The sequence below is a fragment of the Nyctereutes procyonoides genome, unplaced genomic scaffold (genome assembly GCF_905146905.1).
Source record: "Nyctereutes procyonoides isolate TBG_1078 unplaced genomic scaffold, NYPRO_anot_genome, whole genome shotgun sequence".
In the NCBI taxonomy this organism is placed as follows: Eukaryota; Metazoa; Chordata; class Mammalia; order Carnivora; family Canidae; genus Nyctereutes; species Nyctereutes procyonoides.
This window is the reverse complement of record NW_026575122.1, coordinates 8212994-8234033: the sequence shown is the minus strand read 5'-3', so window position 1 is coordinate 8234033 and position 21040 is coordinate 8212994. Positions and strand designations below refer to the sequence as shown.

Sequence of the window (21040 nt, the reverse complement as noted above, 5' to 3'; positions counted from 1 at the left end):
GAAGGAAATGTTCAAGGAAAGCATACTTGAGGAAATGTTAAAATGACATTTTAGGGAGGCACACTCTATTCTTAGAAAACAGCATGTTATAATAACAGTAATGAAAGCTGACACTGTGAACCAGGTATTGTTTTTAGTACTTTTTACATGTATTACTTAATTAGATTCTCATCTCAAACCTATCACTATTGTCCTCACATTATAGATAATAAAGAGGTCTTGCCCTTGTGCCCTGAATGTAAGAAAGGGAATACATGTTTCACAGATAGGGGGATAATAGGTACATGTTAAATGAATTAAAGAATTTATGGATATTAAAAATGGATTTAATCCAACCAGTCAGTACTGAGTTCAGAAAAGAATTCAGAGGGTGCCTCACTCTAGGTTATACAGTTTTGAGGAGGATGGAGCATTGTTGTTCTTGTTATGGAACAATAGTCTTGAAAAAATGTATCATTAAGTGACAAAGGGAAGGGGGCTTGATATAAAGGAAACATGGTCTTTCATACTGCCTGGTCATCCATTTAAAAACAATGCTAATTAAGCAGTTTGCATTTAATTAGATAAATATATTTATAATTAGATATGCTTCTCATTTGAAATTTAACTAATTGAGAGCCATTAATTCCCTGTGTTCAGCATAACAAGGAAAAGTCCCTTCCTGTGGGCTCATAGTCATGTAGTAGATCATGTATTATTTTTTTTAAGATTTTCATTTATTTAAAAAGAGTCCTTGTGTGTGCTTGTGAGTGGTGGAGGGGAGCGGTGGACAGAAGGAGAGGGAGAGAGAGAATCTCAAGCTGACTCTTGGCTGAGCTCCAAGACCGACAGTGGGACCCAGTCTCAGGACCCTGAGATCATGACCTGAGCTGATGTCAAGAGGTGGAGGCTTAACTGACTGAGTCACCCAGATGCCCCAGGATCATTAGGGTCTCTGATTCTCCCCTTCCTCAGACAATCCAGCTGAGGTCTGGCTGTTGACAGAGCAATGTGAGAGGGGCTGAGACCCTAGCACAGGGTCATATGATAGGTACGTAAAGCCAAATGTAAATGATGGTTGAGTTTCCATTATTACTGAAAATCAAACTGCTTCAGTAATTTGACAGGGGAGCCACTTCCAGTTATTATTATTTTCATTAAATATTTATTAGGTCACAGTAAACAGGAAAATAGAAACTTCCTGGAATATACAATGATGTGATGTAATTTTAATCCAGGCTCCTAAGGACTTTATCTTGAATCATTTCAAAGGCTTATCCAAGCACTTGCCAAGATGGGTACCACTGCTGTGCCCACTTCTGCATGGCTCCCTGGCATTCCCTGGGAGGGGAGGAGAGAAGCTGGAAGCAACTAGCTCTTAACCCCTTTCACACCCTCACTGGCTTATTCTCTGGGAGCTCAGCCATCCTCCCCTCTGCCTAACATGAGCACTGTACACAAGGGCTTTCCAAACGGGTCTCCAGCTTTGGGTGGGTTGTGGAAGCAGTTTATTGGGTCAAAAAAAACATTTAAAAGGGCCAGTATAATAGAAAATATCAGAGGGACACATATACAGTGTTATGTAAAATTTTTATTTCAGAGGGTGAGTGAGGCTGCAGTATAAATGCATTTGTCTCTTGGGGTGGGTATGCGTAGTTTGAAAGCCACTTTCTTTCACCACTGGTTGGAGTTCCATATGGGTCTCTTTTTTGACTCTAATGACCTCAAGAATTTGTGGAAATGAAAAGCTGCTTTTCTCCTCAGAAAAACATTTGGGATCATTAGTTTAATACAAGTAAAAATTTCTGAAATTTATTCATTTTCTTTTCTCCTGAAGTTTAAATTGTATTTTTCAGAATGCAGTGAAATTAGGCTACAAATCAATAAAATTAAAAAAAATGATAGGGAGAAAATTCCCACCTGTTCAGAAATTAATTAAACAACCCATTTAAATAACCCAAAAGTCAAAGAATATCTCACAAGAGAAATTAGAAGACACTTTGAACTAAATAATAATAAAGATACAATAAATTCCCATGTGTGGGATTGGGGGGGAACACCATGTAGAGGGAACTTCATAGCAGAGACACATGTATTAGAATGTCATCTGGGAGTAGGTGACCCTTTAAAATTTTTGTCCATTTTCTCCCACTGTCTGTCTCTGTCTCCGTAGTCCTCCCCTCTCCCATCCTCTCTCTGCTTACCATCTTGTCTTTACAGTGCTCCTAAATTCTCAGCTTCTCAGCTTTCTAGTTTCTATCTTTTCACTGTCTCCCAAGAGGAGACTTTTTTTTCTCTCTCTCCCCTCTGTAGGCGTCACACTCACCGCTCTGCTTACCTCTTCCACATCTTTCTGCTTCTCTCAGATTCTCTGCTGTTTGTACATCTCCGCTGCCCACCTCCTCTCTTTCTCCTTCTAACCCTTGTCTCTGTCTTCCCCTCCTTCTGGACTCCTCTCTCTGTTCTCTGAGCCCGCTGGGTCTCTGCTTCCTCCTGCTCCCTTCGCTCCTTCTCGCTCCTTCCCACTCCCTCCTGCTCCTTCCCTCCTGCCTGCTGGTGCCTTTTCCTCTCCCTGCACCCAGCACCCTTCCAGCTTCTGTGCACTCTCTACCTTTGGCCACTCTTTTTCACCTGCAGATACTCTTTTTACCCCTTTTATCCCCTTTGTTTTCCTCTCATTTTTTCTTTTTTGAAAGTTAAATTTATATTTTAAATTGTAGTTTTTAACAAAAGCTCAGCCCGTTTACTATCTTAACCATTTCTAAGTTCAGTAGCGTTGTCCGTTTGCACTGTTGTGAAACGTCTTCATTTTGTAAAATTATACCCATTGAGACAAAGGAATCTGCTCTAAAATTAGAAGCTTTCTCAGTCCATTACTTAAAAAATTGTCTTCCAGTTCAGGATCCAGTTAATTTTAATAATATAGGTCTGCTATTTTAATGATGCATTATTTTATGAAGTTGGACCCTAGAATAAAGGCACAGTTTCCATACACACATTGCTGTCATTACTTTATGTTGTTTAAATGATTATAAACTGTATTTTCAGTAGTTTTCCTTTTTTTCACTTATTAAAATGTACAATACTGAGTGTTAAATGCATTGCTGAAAAATAATATTGTCATTCTGAGTGGCCTTCCTTTCCTCTGGTTTTTGGTACCAAATATCAGATATGTAATGGTTATCTTCTTTTTTAAAAAATATTTGGGGATTCCTGGGTGGCTTAGCAGTTTCGCGCCTGCCTTCGGCCCAGGGTGTGATCCTGGAGTCCTGGGATCGAGTCCTCACATCGGGCTCCCTGCAGGGAGCCTGCTTCTCCCTCTGCCTGTGTCTCTGCCTCTATCTCTATGTCTCTCATGACACAGGCAGAGGGAGAAGCAGGCTCCCTGAGGGGAGCCTGATGCAGGACTCCATCCCAGGACCCTGGGATCATGACTTGAGCCAAAGGCTCAACCACTGAGCTACCCAGGTGCCCTGGTTACCATCTTTATTAGCATTGAGACTGATGACAAACATGCCCCGTGGATTCCCGAGATGACTGTGACACAGGTGCAGCAATGAGCAGTCAAGAAGTAGTTGTTCTAGCATTTCTTTAGAGTTTTTGATTTGTCAGTTGCAAAAGCCTCGCAGATAAAGCTCTATTAGCCTGTAGGTTTTTTTGTTTTTTTTTTTTACAGAGAGGATCCTTTAAAGTCATTTGTGTCTTGCCCTTTGCGTGTTGTTAGGACCAGTAGCCCTTACACTAGGGAATGCTCTCCGGAGGAGTTACTTCCTGACAGTTCCCAGAGGAAAGTACTTCCTAATGGTTCCCATAACTTTTTCTTGTCTCAATCTATTGATTTAATTAGTTTTGTATAGTATATGCCCTTATAAAAAGGCATTCCCCCCTCTCTAGATGCATTCCTAAGATGAGTTCTGACTTCCTGAGTTCTTATTTATAACTATACCCATGTACCTCCTTTCCTTTATTTAGTATCTTTTTTAAGTTTTGATTTATTTCAACCTTCTGATAATTTCCATAACAGTTTCTAACTCAGGGTTGGTTATACAGAGATACAAATAAGATAAATCTAAGTGAAACACTTATCACTGTGCCTACACAGTCAGTAATTTTTTTTTGTTATAATTGTCAGTATTCTTATTATCAAGGCATCAATTGTATAACTTATCAAATGTAATAAGCAGATTATCAAATGCAATAATTTTAATAGGCACTTAAATACTTTTCAGTGAAAAGCCTAGATTGCTGGGCTCATTGACATATTTTCCCTTATTTGACCTTTTTCCACCTTTAAGTTAAATTTTTGTAGTTCATTAGGTAGTTTTTAATCAGCTTGTCAGGATATAACTTATGGGACATATTTTCTTCCAGTAAAATTTTCATGTGAAATAATAGAAAATATTCAGATTCATTATTCATGACTAAGTAATTTCTTCGTGTTGATCAGATGGATTCTACTTGGGGTATGTGTGTGTGTTGTGTGTGTGTGCGCAGGCACGCACATGTGCACCTTGAAGGAATTCTCAAGCCACTTTATTAAGTATTTTGAATTGGTTCACTGAACTTCTGTTCAGAGATCCCTGAATTTGGATTTTATGCCAAGGCCTATTGTCCTGGGATTCTTCTGGGAAAAAAATTTTCATCATTCTACTTTCTAACATAAAGTATTTGATTTGATCACATATTGGGACTCCTGGCTTTAGTAGGAGCCAGCCAGCCAGCATGGGAAGACCTAACAATAACCAGCACAGAGAGGGACTATGTACACTAGCACTGTACCCATGTACCGAGAGGGATAGGCCTCAGCCTTTCCAGGCACACTTTCCGTTAACAGAGGCAAAACTAAGACCTGCTCATTACTAGGAATTCCCTTTTTGCCTCAGTTAGGGGTGTGAAGAAGCAACTCTAATTTGGGAGCGTAAATCATTTGTTCTTCTCTAATAAAGGCTGCCATATACATGCCATGCTTGCCCCAGACGATTTCATCTTTGTGTCTGTTTTGCTCTCTAGGTGATCTTTATGGAGCCATTGGCTCTCCAGTGAGGCTGACTCGCACCGTAGTGGTGGGGAAGCAGAAGGATTTGGTCCAACGTATACTCTATGTCCTGACCTACTTTCTCCGTTGCTCTGAGCTGCAAGAGAACCAGCTGACCTGGAGCGGGAGTCATGGTGAAGGTGACCAGGTGTTAAATGGGAGCAACATCACCACAGCCTTGGAGAGGGGAGAGGTAGAGGAGTCTGAGTATGTGGTCGTGACGGTGAGGAGTGAGCCCGCTCTCCTTCCTCCTATCCTGCCACCTACTATGGCAGAGGGAAGGAGCTCCAGGCCCGAGGGGCTAAGTGTGTCTCCAGAGGGCACTGACATCAGAGATCTGTGTTCCAAACCTGACAAAGAAGGAAACACCAGGCCAGAGCAGAGTTCTCAAGCCTGCAGCATGGAATTCCAAGAGCCAGCATTGGACAGCTCTTGGAAACCTCAGGGCACATTTTGTGGGGAGGAAGAAAGTGAGAGAGGGGCACCACAAGATGGTTCTTCAAGATTCTCTAGCTGTGAAGGGCTGGAGGCAGGAGGGAAGCTCAGCCAGCAGGCTGTCAGTGAGGAATTGAAAGGGGAGATGCCTAAGAAACTCACAGACCGGTCGGCAGCCTGGCCTTGTCCTGACAGACATTCCTGGGAGAAACCTCCCTTAGAGAAGGTCACTTTCCAGATTGGAAGCTCCGTATCCCCTGAGTCCGACTTTGAAAGCCGCACACAAAAAATGGAGAAGCGGCTAACGGCCTGTAGACAATACCCAGAGTTAGCTTGCCATCCACCGGCTAAGTCCGGGATGGCCGCTGACATGCCTCAGGACCAGCAGCTTTCTAGGTGCTTCTTCACACCTGGCTTCCAAAAGAATGGCCACTGTCCTCAGAGTCAATCTTATGAGAGGGACGAGGGTGAATTTGAGAGGGATTTTGCCGAGGACAGAGGCATCAAAACCAAGGTGGTAGCAGCTGCTACTGGGCAGCCCGACCAGTCTGCTGACTCGCTGGCACCTAATGACGGTGCGGCGGGAACTGGAGCAGCGAGGATGCTGGAGAAAACAAGACATTTGTATTTGAAGGATGCAGAAGGACCTTTGATGCCGCCTGTTCCAAGCAGGTGTGCACAGCAGGACTCTGGCTTCTCGGGCACTGCAGATGTCCCCTGTGGGGATGCCGACAGGAAGGCCAACTTCAGGATGGAAGGAGACATTCCCAGAAACGAAAGCTCAGATAGCGCTCTTGGAGACAGTGACGAGGAAGCGTGTGCTTCAGCCTCGCTGAATCTAGAGCACAGCAATGACCGGACCGAAGGGTCCTTGGAAGTGGAGCTGCCTCTGCCAAGGTAATGCTGGCAGGTTGGGGAGAAGGGGAACTGGATTCACATACTGTTTTCCTGACTTAGCACTCAGGAGCACGTTAGGTACTGTCGGCTGTTTTGCACATAATGGTTTTTTTCTCAGAGTATGAGCAATGTTACCGGCCTGATGCACACAGCTTCAAGCCTGCCCTTTCTCCAAAGATGATCAGTGGCCTCATGCCTCTGAGCCCTCTGAGTGAGGAGGCAAGTTGTTGCCTTTGCAACTCTTGTGACATTTGGAGAAGCTAAAGGATACGGTGGAGGTGGTGGTGTGGAGCAGGGATTTTAATTTTCTTCCATCTGCGTGGAAGTTACATGGCTGGCAGCAGATGCCTTGCCTCGGAGGTGGTGGATTATCCTCACCGTGTGGCTTCTCTCCTGCAGGTCAGAGCAGCATGAAGTGGTTGGGAAACAACACCTCTTCCTTAACACTCCATCAGGTTGATTATTCGGTCTGTGATGACTGAAAGCAATAATTAGAGATTTCTTCTGTTCTTCTGCACTGTCGTGGGCATCACCCCATGCAGATGTGTCGAGGTCCTAAAGCCAGGTTTTTGGCAAGCTTTCTTTCTTCACTCTTTTTTTTTTTTTTTAAAGATTTTACTTATTTATTTATTCATGAGAGACACAAAGAGAGAGAGAGAGAGGCAGAGACCTAGGCTGAGGGAGAAGCAGGCTCCATGCAGGGAGCCCGATGTGGAACTCGATCCCAGATCCTGGGATCACACCCTGAGCCAAAGGCAGACAGTCAACTGCTGAGCTATCCAGGCATCCCTCTTTCTTCACTCTTGACACAGACTGCCTGGTAGATGTTTGATATGAGGTTCAAGAACAAAGTCATAACCAGCCATCAAAATACTGGTTTTTTTCTGCCCTTCCGTCCAAAAACGAAACAAAACAAAACAAATTTCTCTTTCTCTTCCAAACCCCTTTTTTCCCATGTCAGTGGTCCACTCCCTGGAGAATTGGTGAAACGGACCACCTCTTTTTCTTGAACATCTTTTTCATACCTCTGTTACTAGGGTTTTTGTTCCAAGTGAAATGCAAGAAGGAAGTACATTTTTAATTGTGTATTCTAATGGACCACTTTTTCTTTTTCTGAACCTCTGAACCTCTTTTTCTTGAACTTCTTTTTTTTTTTTTTTTATTTATGATAGTCACATAGAATGAGAGAGAGAGAGAGGCAGAGACACAGGCAGAGGGAGAAACAGGCTCCGTGCACCGGGAGCCCGACATGGGATTCGATCCCCAGTCTCCAGGATCGCGCCCCGGGCCAAAGGCAGGCGCCAAACCGCTGCGCCACCCAGGGATCCCGAATTGAACTTCTTTTTCTTACCTCTGTTACTAGGGTTTTTGTTCCAAGTGAAATGCAAGAAGGAAGTACATTTTTAATTGTGTATTCTAATGGACCACTATTGTTTTAGGTCTCAGAGCATCAGCAACCCAAATGTAAGAAACTTTGGCCGCTCACTTCTGGCAGGTTATTGCCCCACATACATGCCTGATCTGGTGCTTCACGGGACCAGCAGCGATGAGAAACTGAAGCAGTGTCTGGTGGCTGATCTGGTCCACACAGTCCATGTAAGTGATCCCAGCTTGGAGCCTCTGGCTGCTGACAATATGTAAGCTGGGGTCTTGGCCAGCAACAGGTGTGTAGACTGAGGCATGTATAATTATGGCATTGTTTATAGGGATGCAGGCAAAGGTTGGTGAGGCACCCAGGGATTAGCAACAGCTGGAAGCTCTGAGCACACCTGGGCCTGAAGGGGATAAGTAGGGGCCAGTGACACCAGAGCCATGGAGAGCTGGAACTAGAAGAGGGGCCAGGCCGCCCAGGGACACAGGCGCTGAGGAGGGAGGGAGGATACCTTCCTGACAGCTCTTCCCTTCAGCCTCTGAGCTCTTCTGTACTTCCCATCGGCTGAGCCCAGCTGGAAGGCAGAGAGCAAGGTCAAAATTGATGCCAGTACGGTCCCGAGGTCCACAGAGGTCAGCCTCCTGGGACCAGCACAGGACAGAGAAGGGCAAAGAGTGGATCTGGAGGGCACATAGGCTGAGCAAAATAGAATTCACAGCACAGATGGTGACAATTATATGCCGTCACGGAGAGGACCAAGAAGATGTCACATATGGTTTGCTTTTTATCCGATCCTTACAAGTTCGTAAGAGTAATTTATTTTAACTGATTTGTCATTAAGTTCACTTTGATGGCTGCGCGAGGATGACTGTATAAAGATTAACAAGTCTTACTGGAAAATTGCCTTGTGGCTGCTGTTAAGTGCTTTTCTGCTATCTGCAGCGTGACAGGAACTGAGCAGTTAAGGAAACTGTCAATCTGATGGGACTGTTTTTAATTGAGCTGCTATTGGGCAGATGTGCAAAAATAGATGTTTTGCATTGGAAACATATTGTGTCTTGTGCAATAGGGAAAGTCCTCACTGCATTAAGAAAATTGGAATTTGGCTTGTTCCCTACCTCCTTGCCCAACAAGTATTTTTTTGAGAGGTAGAGCAGAAGGCACTGTATGTTATCTTTGGCCTTGAGCATCTCCTCTGTGAAGACTAAACATACATCAGACACAGGCTAAACAGGCTGACGGTATTTGTGTGAAATGGGAAGAAAAGCTCAGTAGTGAAGCAGATGTCCTCATAACCCCCCTGAATGGGAAGGGAGAAGAGATGAAGAGGAAGTGATTCGAAGCTGGGAAGGCCAGTCCAGTGTATACATTTATACCAAACATTCCTAACCCCACCCTGCTTTGTGGTCTATCACCACCCCTCACAAGGATTTTCAGGAATAAAGCTATGAGGTTGCTTTTGTCTCTTGTAAAAAATGTCATAACATTTTCATAGTTATAATGAACAATGTATACTTGTTTATCATTTCAGAGGTCCTTAGACCAGTGACATTAGAAGAACAGTGTCTTCATTGTGTGATACTGTGTGATTGTCTTAAATCATGGAAACCTCAGTGATTTTAGAGACGTGTACATTTTGGAACCATTGGTAGCATTAAGGCAGGGAAGTAGAGGCTTTCCTTTCCTTTTATGTCAGCTATTTATGTATTTATTTAAAGAAAAAGAACATTGATTTCTTGCTTTGTTGAACTCTTCTTCTATGAAGCCCCCCGTTCTGCTTCAGACAGAGGTGCAAGGAGATGGAGTGTGGACTAGAGTGGGTGGTCTTCACTGCCATTGATCTTACCTACTGGGCAGTACTGCCCAGATGCCCTGGACTTGCTCACTTACCACTATGGAAATATTAATTGATTGATAACCCTCCTTGAACTTATTTGTAAAACCATTCATGACTTTTTTCCCCCCATGGGCTGACAAGTTCCAGTTTTTTGTATATTAGGTTTTAATGATGACCATTGAGCTCTATAATTCTAATATTTGAAAAAAAAAAACAATCCATGTTTCCTCTATTAGTACTCTTAAAGATTTTTCATATATCATTTTCCCTTCCTTTCAGAAGTAGTATTTTCACACTGTAGGCTTTTCTCATTTCTTTAGACTCTGCAATCATCCTGAGAGATCGAAAGTTATTAAGCGTAATAACCTATATTGTGTCAAATTGTGGGTACATCCAAAGTGCAGCCATGCATGAGTGTTAATAGGAAATTGCAAAGGGCTCATAAAAATATCTTTGGAAATTTAATACATTCGGAATGTATCCAATTAGCATTAGTAGATTTCCAATTTCACTTGGCACATTTATCATAATGAATTTTGCTTTTTGAAGTAGTGTTCCATTTAAACTGCCTCTCAGATAGGGACTCCGGTCTGTGACAGTGTTTAAATAAAAATAACCTTACTTTTAACCATCATTTAAAGTATTTGTTGGAAAATAGGGTGTTTTTTTTTTTAAACATTCTATTGAATTTACTCTGTAAAGTCTAGTAATTATTTAAATTCTTGAGTATGTTGCCAGAGAAAGTAGCAAAGATCCAAGAACAAATATACATGACCACAGTTAGAACTGAAGTAATAACTTGTTGAGGAAGAAAAGATTGTGATAAATTGCTTTACTTAACTTGTTTCAAAAACCTATTTTTTGGACGTTAATAATTTTTAGTGTTCATCAAGACTTCGTTGGGCTTTGATATTCATAATCGTTTTTAGCAAAGGATTTTTATACTATTTAAAAGCAATTGATTTAAGTTATTGATCTATTTTCTAGGCCTATGCATGAGTGGATTGTAAAATGTAAATATGCACATTTATAACCATGATGGACTAGTTCATGGAATTTCTTCTTTCATTGAGGGATTGCATTCTAGAGCTCCCAATACTAAGAATTTCTTTTTATGCATTTCCTCATCCCGATCTTATAAAAGATATATTAACTTTATTTCCATTTTTATTTTTGGCTTTTCCATATCGAGATTGTGATGGTCTTAAATATTTAAACACGTGTTCTTGTTTAATCCATATACTACCTTTTTTCTGTCATTTGAACTGTTTCTCTGTCTCCTAGCATGTAGATTATACAGCTGCCTTAAATTAGACTAAAGTAATATTTAGTTTCATTTTTTCCCCCTGCCATATCTGAATGTGCATTCTTTCTCTATTTTCCTTTTGACTCTTAAGTGTTAAAGTGGGAGAGACAACTTCTTGTATCTATGACCCTCAAGTAGCTTTTTCTCTCTTCTTTTTTCCTCCGGTGTGCTTATCTGCCTGTGAATATTGCTGCCATGTTAGGGGCATTAAATTATGGGGTAGTGAGGGAGGACCACTGCTTAGCATTGTTGGTTTGGGTTCAAGTCCTAGTGTTACCATTCATCTGCTGATAGTCCAGTAAACCAATTGGTATCACTAAGACTCAAAAAAAAAAATGTATTTAGAGAAAGCAGTTGAAATATCCACTGGTTAAGAGTTTGGCTTCTAAAGACAGACAAACCTGATTTTGAATCACAGCTCACCCCTTAATGGCTTTGTGGCCTCAGGCAAGTTTCTTTACTCTTCTAAGCATCAGTTTCAGCTTCTGTAAAATGAACAGTACTTACAGCTCTGGTTTGAAGACTCAGAGATAATGCATATCAAGTGTTTAGCACAGTGCCTGGCACATTACTAATGCCCAATAAATATTAGCTAATAATATATGTGAAAGTGCTTTGCAAATGAGTTTACCAGAAAACTCCTATTGGAGATAGTGGAACAGAACCCACATGCACTTCATTCTTCGCTAAAAGCATACACTTCTCTTCGCCTTTGAAATCACAAGGAGCAGGACAGTGGCTAACGACAGGGTAGGTTATCATGACCAAAACAACATCACATTGTAATGCATTGTAAAAAACTGTGTTCCAAGGTTTCAGGCATTTTACAGAATAATGTATAAAACAAAGTTAACAGTTGGGTATTGAGCTTCTTTCATTTAATTTTAAGAGTAGCAACAGATTGACTCCAGAAATACCATGCAGAAATCAGTAGCACAATAAGGAGCTTTGCTAAAAGCTTGGCTATGATATATGCATATGAATACCTAATTATGCCATGCAGCGTAATCAACCAGGGAGACTACAAAAGAACAGTAAGTTGCATCAAACTGTAAATCATTGCTTAAGTCATACAGCATTAAGGTGCCTCAAGTCAACAACAACCTTAGAATCAGTAGTGTTGCAAAGGAAACATGCATGTGGGACAAATCTGCTGAGAACACCTCTTACCGCGTTCCTGTGCTGGATGATGATAATGACAGTGCCTTGGGCCTACAGCACTGTCTACTGTTTCATAAAATCTGTATGTATGTGTATGCGCATGTGCACGCACACGTGTTTATGGGCACATGCGTTCACACATGTATAAGAATGTACATGGAGTTACGATATTAAGATGTATTTCCTATTGTGGATTGTGATTTTTTTTTAAGTATTTGAAAAGAAACACTGATCTCTGGGCATTGCCAACTCCAATCTGAAATCTTATTGATTCTATCTCCTTCTCACAGTGACTGCAATTTAGTCTTCTTTAAGTTCCCCCTTAGCCTTCCCAGCTAGAATTCTTGTGTGCAGTTTTACCCCCTACTAGCCATCTCGTACAGTGCCACACAGGGCTCTTGCTAACCCCTGAGTATGGTCATTTATTCTTTTTCTCTAATAGATTCCCATTCTTTGAAGAGAGTAAAATATAAACTGCTTGGCTGGAGTTGCCCCCAGGTGGAACTTTACATCTACGGGCTCCTTAGCACTTTGCACCACACCTTTGTTCAGTTTCGGGTTTGTTTCTACCACCTGGGCTCCAGGCCCATGGAGCAGAGAAGGGAGACTCGATTTCTTCTGTATTCCAGCACGTCAGCCTGTGCCCCTAGAAAGGGCTCGGTGATGTTAGCTTGACTGTTCCCTGCGGAACTGGATTTAGAAGCGTACGTTTACGCCTAAAACTATGATGATTGGTTTGTCTGTTTCTTCTAAAGAAAAGAGAAATGACAGTCTTTTAAAACTAAAAGGGAAGAGTAATGTGTTTAGACATGCCTTTAAAGGCTCTGTGTTCATTTTCTTTACCTAAAGGGGAATAAAAAGCTTATTATAAGTCTCTTTGGCTTCAGTTTGCTTGCATTTAGTTAATATTAGACACATGGCTACTTTTGATGTTTTCTTAAATTTGTTCACTATGTACAAAATATCTGGACAATCTATGCCATTCTTTGTTAAAAAAGAAAAAAAAAAAGCTATCAACCTTCCTGCATTTTATTTTGGAGTCCTGTACATCATCACATGACTTTAGTCTGATGATTCTTCTTGACCTTGAGCTCCTTTCCTGGACTTCAAATTGTTTCTTTCCTCAGCAAGTGACAGGCCTGATAGGTAAGCTGTGCCCAAGGTTGTGTACTATATCCACAAGGCTGAACTTGGGTGTCAGCCTAGTGAGCCTGGTGATCACAGCCACGGGTACAAACCCACAGAAGGACAGAGGTTTCCTTTGTAGCCCCTCCCACACCACCACCCCACTGGATCCTCCCCTCCTTCTCTAGCTCCCTATGTCTTCGGGATGTCTTTGGGCTTCTCAGAGCCCCCATGCTGGTATATCTACCAGGATTCCTCAGCAGTGTCCATGGTCCATACTGATTGATTACAACTCATAAGTCTTTAGTGACTGCCAATGAACCTGTTTCCACGAGAAAAAATTCTGATAAAGAAATGCTCACAGAGTTATGATGAGATCATATAATTACCTCTTCCAGTATTTTCATATGTTAACAGTCTGCTTGATATAAACTAGAAATCTCTGATGGTGGCATATCAGGTAGTCATTATTTGGCCAAAAATGAGGCAAGGAGCCTGGACATGGCTTCTGGGGAGGAGAAGGAGAGTCATGATTTGGAGATTTACCTCCTATCAGAAAATATGTACTGAGTACCTTTTACGTGCTAGGTGCTGTGTTTACAGCCATGGTCAAAGTGTGAAGTGGGAGGATTCCAACGCCATGTTGTGCTACTGCAAATGGTGTGCCTCCCTGCTAAAACTATAGAAATGATGGGTAAAATAATACAATCCCCACCCAGCCCTATTGTTATAATACCTGTGCATTAAATAAAGTGGAGATCGTTTTGTGCCAGAAGCAAATCCTTTTGTGCCAGAATAGTAAGTTTGGGCTGATACAACCATGGCCTTCTGGGATTTCAGTCTGAATTTAGGACATAGAAATTGGGTCCTGAGTTTCTAAGATCTACTCCAGTGAATGATGGGGTCTCATATGCACCTAAGGCTTGGGACCTGGAACTAAGCTAAGCCCCTTAGATAAAGCCTGGAGCTTCAAAGAACTATCCTTCCACGAAAGGGGGACTAGAAAACCCCAGCCATAAACAGTGAGACAGCAAAGGAACAAGTTGGAAACTTGGGTGGGAGAAAATAAATCACCTGTGAGAAATGAGAAATCAAAGCCCCAGGCCCATTGTGTGAGTAGGTTGGAGGTCCAGATTTATTCCACCCAAGTGACTTGGGAATTCCTGTCCAAGAGATAAATATAAAATCCAGAAACCTTGAACTTATAGGACTCTGGTAGAAGGAAGCACATTGCACAGTTTCCTAACCACCAGCTTAGGAGACACCTGTAGCTGCTTTCCCTCTTCTCCACTCTATTTCAACTCATAAACCTTTAGTGACTGCCATTGAACCTGTTTCCAAGACACACACAGAGCACATAAAACAGTCCCAACAAGACAGGCTCATGTTCTGAGATTACAAACCATGTATGAGGAAATGATGAGGGAGAGTAAGCAAATACAGGCTGGACAATTAGCACTCCCAGAACAATCTGAAATAACTATTAAGTCACTGTGTTTAAAATGGTTATGGTCAGAAAAAAGAAGGAATTGGAACTTTAATAAAAGATGGGATGTTGTGATAAGCAGTTATTTAGATTTGTAAAAGGACTTAAAAAGAACTTCTAAAAGCGAAAAATATGGCCATTATAATGGAATCCCAAGGGCTAGGTTAAAGAGAAGAGTAGATTAAATACTGCTGGAGAGAATTAGAATTTGTGACATGGGGCAGCCCAGGTGGCTCAGCGGTTTAGCGCCTGCCTTTGGCCCAGGGCGTGATCCTGGAGACCTGGGATTGAGTCCTACATCAGGCTCCCTGCATGGAGCCTGCTTCTCCCTCTGCCCCCCCCCCCCCGTGTGTCTGTGAATAAATAAATGAAATATTTAAAAAAAAGAATTTGTGACATGGAGGCTAGAATGAGAAAAAGTTTTTTAAACATTTTCTTTATTTGAGAGAGCATAGAGGGAGAGGGAGAAGCAGACTCTGCTGAACAGAGAGCCCAATGCAGGATTCAATCCCAGGATCCTGAAATCATAACCTGAACCACAGGCAGACGCTTAACTCAGTGAGCCACCCACGTGCCCCAGGAATGAGAAAATTTTGTAGCTCATTCAGAAGGTGAGAACAGAGAAAGTGAGGGAAGACAATATTTGAAGAAAGAATGACTGCCATTTTTCAGATGACATAAGCACATGGAGTTCCAAGTAAGGGTAAATACAAACAAATCCAGTCTTAAGCTACAGGACGTCAAAAACACAGAAAACTTGTAAGCAGCCCAAGAGAAGATATGGCACCTGTCCTCCAGGAGTTCAAAAGCTGTAACAGGAAATTACAAAGAAGTAAATAAGCAGTAAAAACAGTGTGGTAGAGTCCATTGCAGTGGGAGGCGCCGGACACGTGGGAGGGGACCTCGTGGAAGTGATGTCTGTGCCAGGGAGTGAGCCAGGGGAGGGCATAGGGGATGATGTGACTCCTTCAGGAAACTCAAGATTCTTCTGGCTGATTGCATCAATGAGCATCTTCTTAACCTGCAGGCAGAGCTGGCTTTGCCACACAGGAGGTCCTGTCTATCCCATTTTTTGGTAAAACCACGGGCAGGAAAGTCTAGATGCTGAGCATTTAGTAAAAGACGGTATTGTGCATGATTTTATAGAGCAGAGGAAGTGTTTAAAAATGGTGATAGCCAGGTTCCTTTTCTCTGAATGATTGTGACACTGAAGGGTTTTTTGGGTTATATTAAAACCAAAACCAGTCAGCAATCCACATATGGCTGTAGTCCTTATATGTTGCTCTCAGCCCTCCAGAAGTGGGGTGAGGTGGCCCAGGATGATGTTCCATTGCTTAAGTCTTCAGTTCTAGGGCAGTGGAGGATATAGTTATGCAGGTGGTCCTTCACTTCTAATGAAGTAGAAGAATAAAAAGGAGGATCTGAGGACATTTAACCAAGAGCAGGTGCTGACACGGTGAACCTTACTACATTAGTTTTCATCTCATTGTCTTTGTAGGACTAATGAAAGACCTTACTTGAAGCTACATAAAGGCTAATACTAAGTCATGGTGCTGTAACATAATGGTGTGACTCTTTGAAAGGCATTTGGTCACGTGGCATCCTCTTATTCAAGTTCAGTTTAATAAACTTATAAAATATACTGGAATTACCTTCTATAGAATACCAAATTGACACTGAAATGATGCCAAGGCTGCTTGTGTTTTATTCAGAATATTTCAGAGAGGAAAAAAAAAAAAACAAAGAATATTTCAGAGAGAAATAAGATACAGGGAGGCACTTCCAATTGCCTGAAACATAAATCACCTGCTCCCTCTGTGTTTGAAAGAGGCTGCTCGGTGGCTCATCCCTGGTAATCAAACCTGCACTGTTATAACTAGTGTGCATATTTAGAGCTGGTTAGGAGACAGAAGTCCACACTCCTGTCTATAATATACCTGTGAGCTGGACATTTTTGAGGATTGATAAAGGGTCAGCTCAGAGTATGTATTGGGCAATGCCAATAGTGTAGAGATGGGGAAGTTTCTTAACAAAGTCGTAATGGAGGCAACTGTATTTTCTCCTATTTTGACATTAGGTTGAGACTGTCATTCACACTTCTTGCAATCTTATCTTCCAAGGGATTTCCACCCTGACAAAGTTTTAGGATTTCAAAGTGGAGGGTTTGGCAGACTCACTGAGCTAAAAGTTGGAAATGCTTGCATGAGTTACTAGCTTCTATTTCTGACTGACATACCAGTATTCTGACTGATACTTAATAAGCTCTTTTTTTTGTTTGTTTGTTTGTTTGTTTGTCCTCAGTGTTTTCTGTCTGTAGGGCAGTGCTGTGTTCCTGGCTGCCCTACAGGAAAAATGGCATGATGAATTAATAAGTAGTTATAGGAGGCCTATATGTGAGAATAGTATTTTCCTGCTCTAAAGTTAAAAATAGGTGATTATGTGAAATGGCAGTCATTTAAATGTGGTACATGGAAAAGAAATATATTAATGTGCAGATGACTTAATAGGAACTGGACTGAATCCAAAAATAAAGCAATCTGCATAGAGAATTGTTCAGCAGAGCCAGCATGTGTTAGATACTTAGCACATGCCTAGTATTTTGTTATGCTCATTTCAGAGGCTACAGAAGAAAAATAAAATGTGATTTCTTTCCTTGAGTTCTTTATGTAATCTGAGTAGACAAACATGTGAAATCAAGAACAAGTTAAGACCGTGTAATTAAATGTCAAAATGTAGATTGTAAAAGCTCTCAGAAGTCAAAGGAAGAGCAGTGAATGTGGGAAAGACGTCTTATGGTGGAGTGAGGTGGGGACATGGGGGTGGGACCCAAGTCCAGTCCTTGAAAGACTGAAACATTTAGATGGTAGCAGGGAACACATTCTGGGAACAGCCTGAAATAAGAGGCAGAAGCCCTCCCAGCTGGGGGAGAAGGGGATTCTTGGAGAGTCCTGCAAGTACATATGTATATAGGTGGATATGGCCCACACTCTGAAGAGCTTTAAGTATGGAAAAAGAAAAGTTTAAACTTAGGTGTTTGGGTGATGGGTGATAGGTGCTAGCGTAGGTTTTTGAGTTGGTAAAGGAAATGATAACCTAAAATGTGACATTCTAGGACGTTTGAGGATTTAGTGGGCATGATTAGTATAGTTGGGGGTGGTATAAGAGAGCAAATTGAACATGGCAACTAAGTATCTGAGCCACAAATTTCATACACATTTTTCCCACAGAAAGCTTCCGTGAATTAAACCTCACTTAAATGTCACAGAAACTGTGAATTAGGTCATATTTTATAGATGTAGAAACTGAAGCCCAGGTTAATGAGCTTCGAAGGTCCCAGAGCTAGTAAGTGACAGTGGTGGTATTCAAGCCCAGTCCTGTCTGACTTCAGAGCCTTTGCAGTAGTCTTATCATTGCCCTTCATTGAAATATCACAACCTTGGCTCTTCTGGTTACTCAAACCTTGTAGACGTTTCTTGTTTCTGGAAGTTTAAGTTAGGCAGAAGTCATGTGTATATAAGCCAAGGCAGCATATTTTGTGTGCTCAGAGGTCTGATCCAGAACCCTGAAATTGGAATGTCCTAGACATCCAACACTCCCAGAAAATAGACCCACACATCCCTAGTGGCTATGAATTAACCAGACTTAATCTGATGATTCAACAAAATACAATAGCCAAAGGACATTTGAGAAACCTTTAAAGACCTATAATACAAAGCATTTCATTTGTCACTTTATCTTGAGAAATCTGCACAGGAAAGTAGATTGGATAAATGAGATATTGACACAGTAGAGCTAAATAAATGACTGTTCCTAAGTCTCATAGAGCAGAGCAAGGCAAAAAAGATAATTGGCTTTTATTGCTGCTGCTTCCTTCCTCTGATGGACATTGGCCGTCCATCCTAACCCTCGCCTGCAGCTCTCTATTGATCTCCAGTGTTCTTTCATCCTCCAGTCTCTGTCAGAAGTTTCTCATTGTCTGATCAGGTTTCTGAGAAAGGCACAGAAACGCTGGCAGCTATCTGGAAGAGGTGGCAGGAGGGCAGTGGGAACAGGAGGGCTGGCAGCCCTGTCTTGCCACCTGGGTCATGAATGTGTGTGCTCAGCGGGGTGTGGGCACTTGTAAGGGTGGGAGGGGGCAGCACTTATGGGTCTCAGATTATAGAGAATATAGAAACATACTGCAGGCTCATTTCATGAACTCTGTGGGCAAGAAGCTTACTTTGAAATTGATTCTCTTCAATTTGAGAGAGAAAGGGAAAGTTGATGCATAACAGTGTCCCTAAGGTTCATAAAGTTTTCAGCCAAACAAGCATCTTAAGGGGAAGTGACTGTTTTTGATATTAGTATTTCCTTCAGATTTTCATTCAAAACTGCAATATCAGAGGTCCTGTTTAATCTCAGACACTAATGGTCAGGAGGAGATCTTCTAAAAGTACAAATATATGACGGGGTCTTTTGTTTTGTTTTCTGACAATAGTCAAACTAACAAAGTGCCCCCCACCTCAAACCCTTAAAGGGTTTTGTAACGTTAAGAAGAGGAATCTCACTAAGTAAAGTACCTGCCCAGCTAGCTGATAGTTCTTTTTTTTTTTTTAATTTTTATTTATTCATGATAGTCACACACACAGAGAGAGAGAGAGAGAGGCAGAGACACAGGCAGAGGGAGAAGCAGGCTCCATGCACCGGGAGCCCGACGTGGGATTCGATCCCGGGTCTCCAGAATCGCGCCCTGGGCCAAAGGCAGGTGCCAAACCGCTGCGCCACCCAGGGATCCCCCTGATAGTTCTCCATATTGTATCTTTCTTTTCTTAAGATCCATAGAAGGCCAAGGTCTCCACCAGGTTGCAGCCATACCCTGCCTCTGCCTCTCCTGCCCATTTCTTTTTTCCTAGCTAGTCTCCGTACCCGAACTCAAAGCCCGAAGAATAGCAGAGGGATGGAGCAGACTTTTAGTAGGTGTTTGAATCATTCAGTCTTAGGTTTTACAGCATTTCTTAAAGTACTTCTCAAATGTACTGCTCCACGTATGTTACTGCTGCTGCCAAGTGTATGTATTTGTGTGTACCCTGGTGTACACATGAACTTGATAAAATTGTGAATTTAAAAAATCGCCCTGACAATTTTCACTGTTAATTACTTCTATGATTAAGATACAGCTAATAAGAAAAAGTTAGTAATAAAACGAAGCATACATACATACTGTTTTTGTTTATTGTATTCTACATGTGTCTTAAAAGTAGAGCCTTTCCTAAGAGGAATTTTAAATTGAATACCAGGGCATAGGGTGTGTATGGGTGTGTGTTTCTGTGTTAAATCCAAACATGGTCTTCTGGATCTCAGAGCTCTTTAAATCCTGAAAGCTTAGTGACTGAATAATACGCTAAATCATAAGCCAAATCTCTTTAGTAGGGTTGTGTTTTCCTTGGAAAGATATGTATCAGAAATCTCCAGAATCATTGGAACTTAATTAAGCTTCAACTCTCTGACCCCATAGAAGTTTAGAACAGGTCAAGGATGGGACCACCAATATCTCTGGCACCCCTTAACTTGTAACTAAAGGAGTGGCTCATGATGTGTTTTCTCTCTCTAACATACATTTCTTTTTTTTCCACTTAACTATTTACATTTTCCTCTTCTCTAAAAAATTTTTTTATTCTTCAGTAAATAAGCGATTGGCTACTAAATGATATGGTTAGATGGAGACATTGGGTTGCCCTGTGGGTATATTCAGGGAGCTCTGTGTTGGGTATTTAGTAGTCTAAGAACGTGTTATGCTTCAAGTATTTTAAGGTACTCTTCTGTAAATGGTCATCTGGTTCTTCTGCATTCTGGAACCTGCAAACCATAGAAGTCCAGCAGTACCATGCTTAGAGAGTGCAGGGTGCTCATCAGCTCTGTCATTTGCTTGTACTTAACCTGTCTCGTTTTAATTTAGTAACATTTTTCAAATGCCAGGTCCTATGCTAGGGACTAAGAATTCAGGCAGAACAGATTCAGAGCCTTCCATCAAGGAACGGGCTCACAGACTCACAGATGCCTGTTGATTTGTCTTAACCCTTGGCCCTTCTTTAGTCTTTCCTCTTTGATCCAGTGATTTAAAAGTGACTCGTGCTCATTTTTCATGTTTGATTTTTTTTTTTTACATTTCTTGTACCTATTAAGCTTCTCCCTTTAAAATAATTGAGCCAACTTCTCTGTGCCTTCTTGTTATCATATCTGGATCTTCAGCCTTCTAGAGTAACTCAGCCTTGGAGAATATTCCATCCATGACCTCCCCAGTGAGCCACATTGCCCTGATTCCAGGTGCTGGTGGTGAAGCAGTTGCACTTTGATCAGTTTCAGGATATTAGTGTTTGTTGTTGTGGTTATTTTAAAGGCCCTTTTCCTTGACTGCTTTAATGTTTACC

The 21040-nt window shown here is 41.7% G+C and overlaps 1 protein-coding gene across 5 annotated transcripts in view; it reads left to right on the top strand.

Annotated features, from left to right (window-relative positions):
• Positions 1–21040, top strand: part of FNIP2 (folliculin interacting protein 2) — a 132126-nt gene that overhangs the window by 100496 nt on the left and 10590 nt on the right. For all 5 annotated transcript variants that reach the window (XM_055336332.1, XM_055336330.1, XM_055336333.1 and 2 more), the window contains 2 exons: positions 4990–6346; positions 7786–7942. In XM_055336332.1, the coding sequence (XP_055192307.1) occupies positions 4990–6346; positions 7786–7942 (1514 nt within the window). The remainder of the gene's footprint in view (positions 1–4989; positions 6347–7785; positions 7943–21040) is intronic.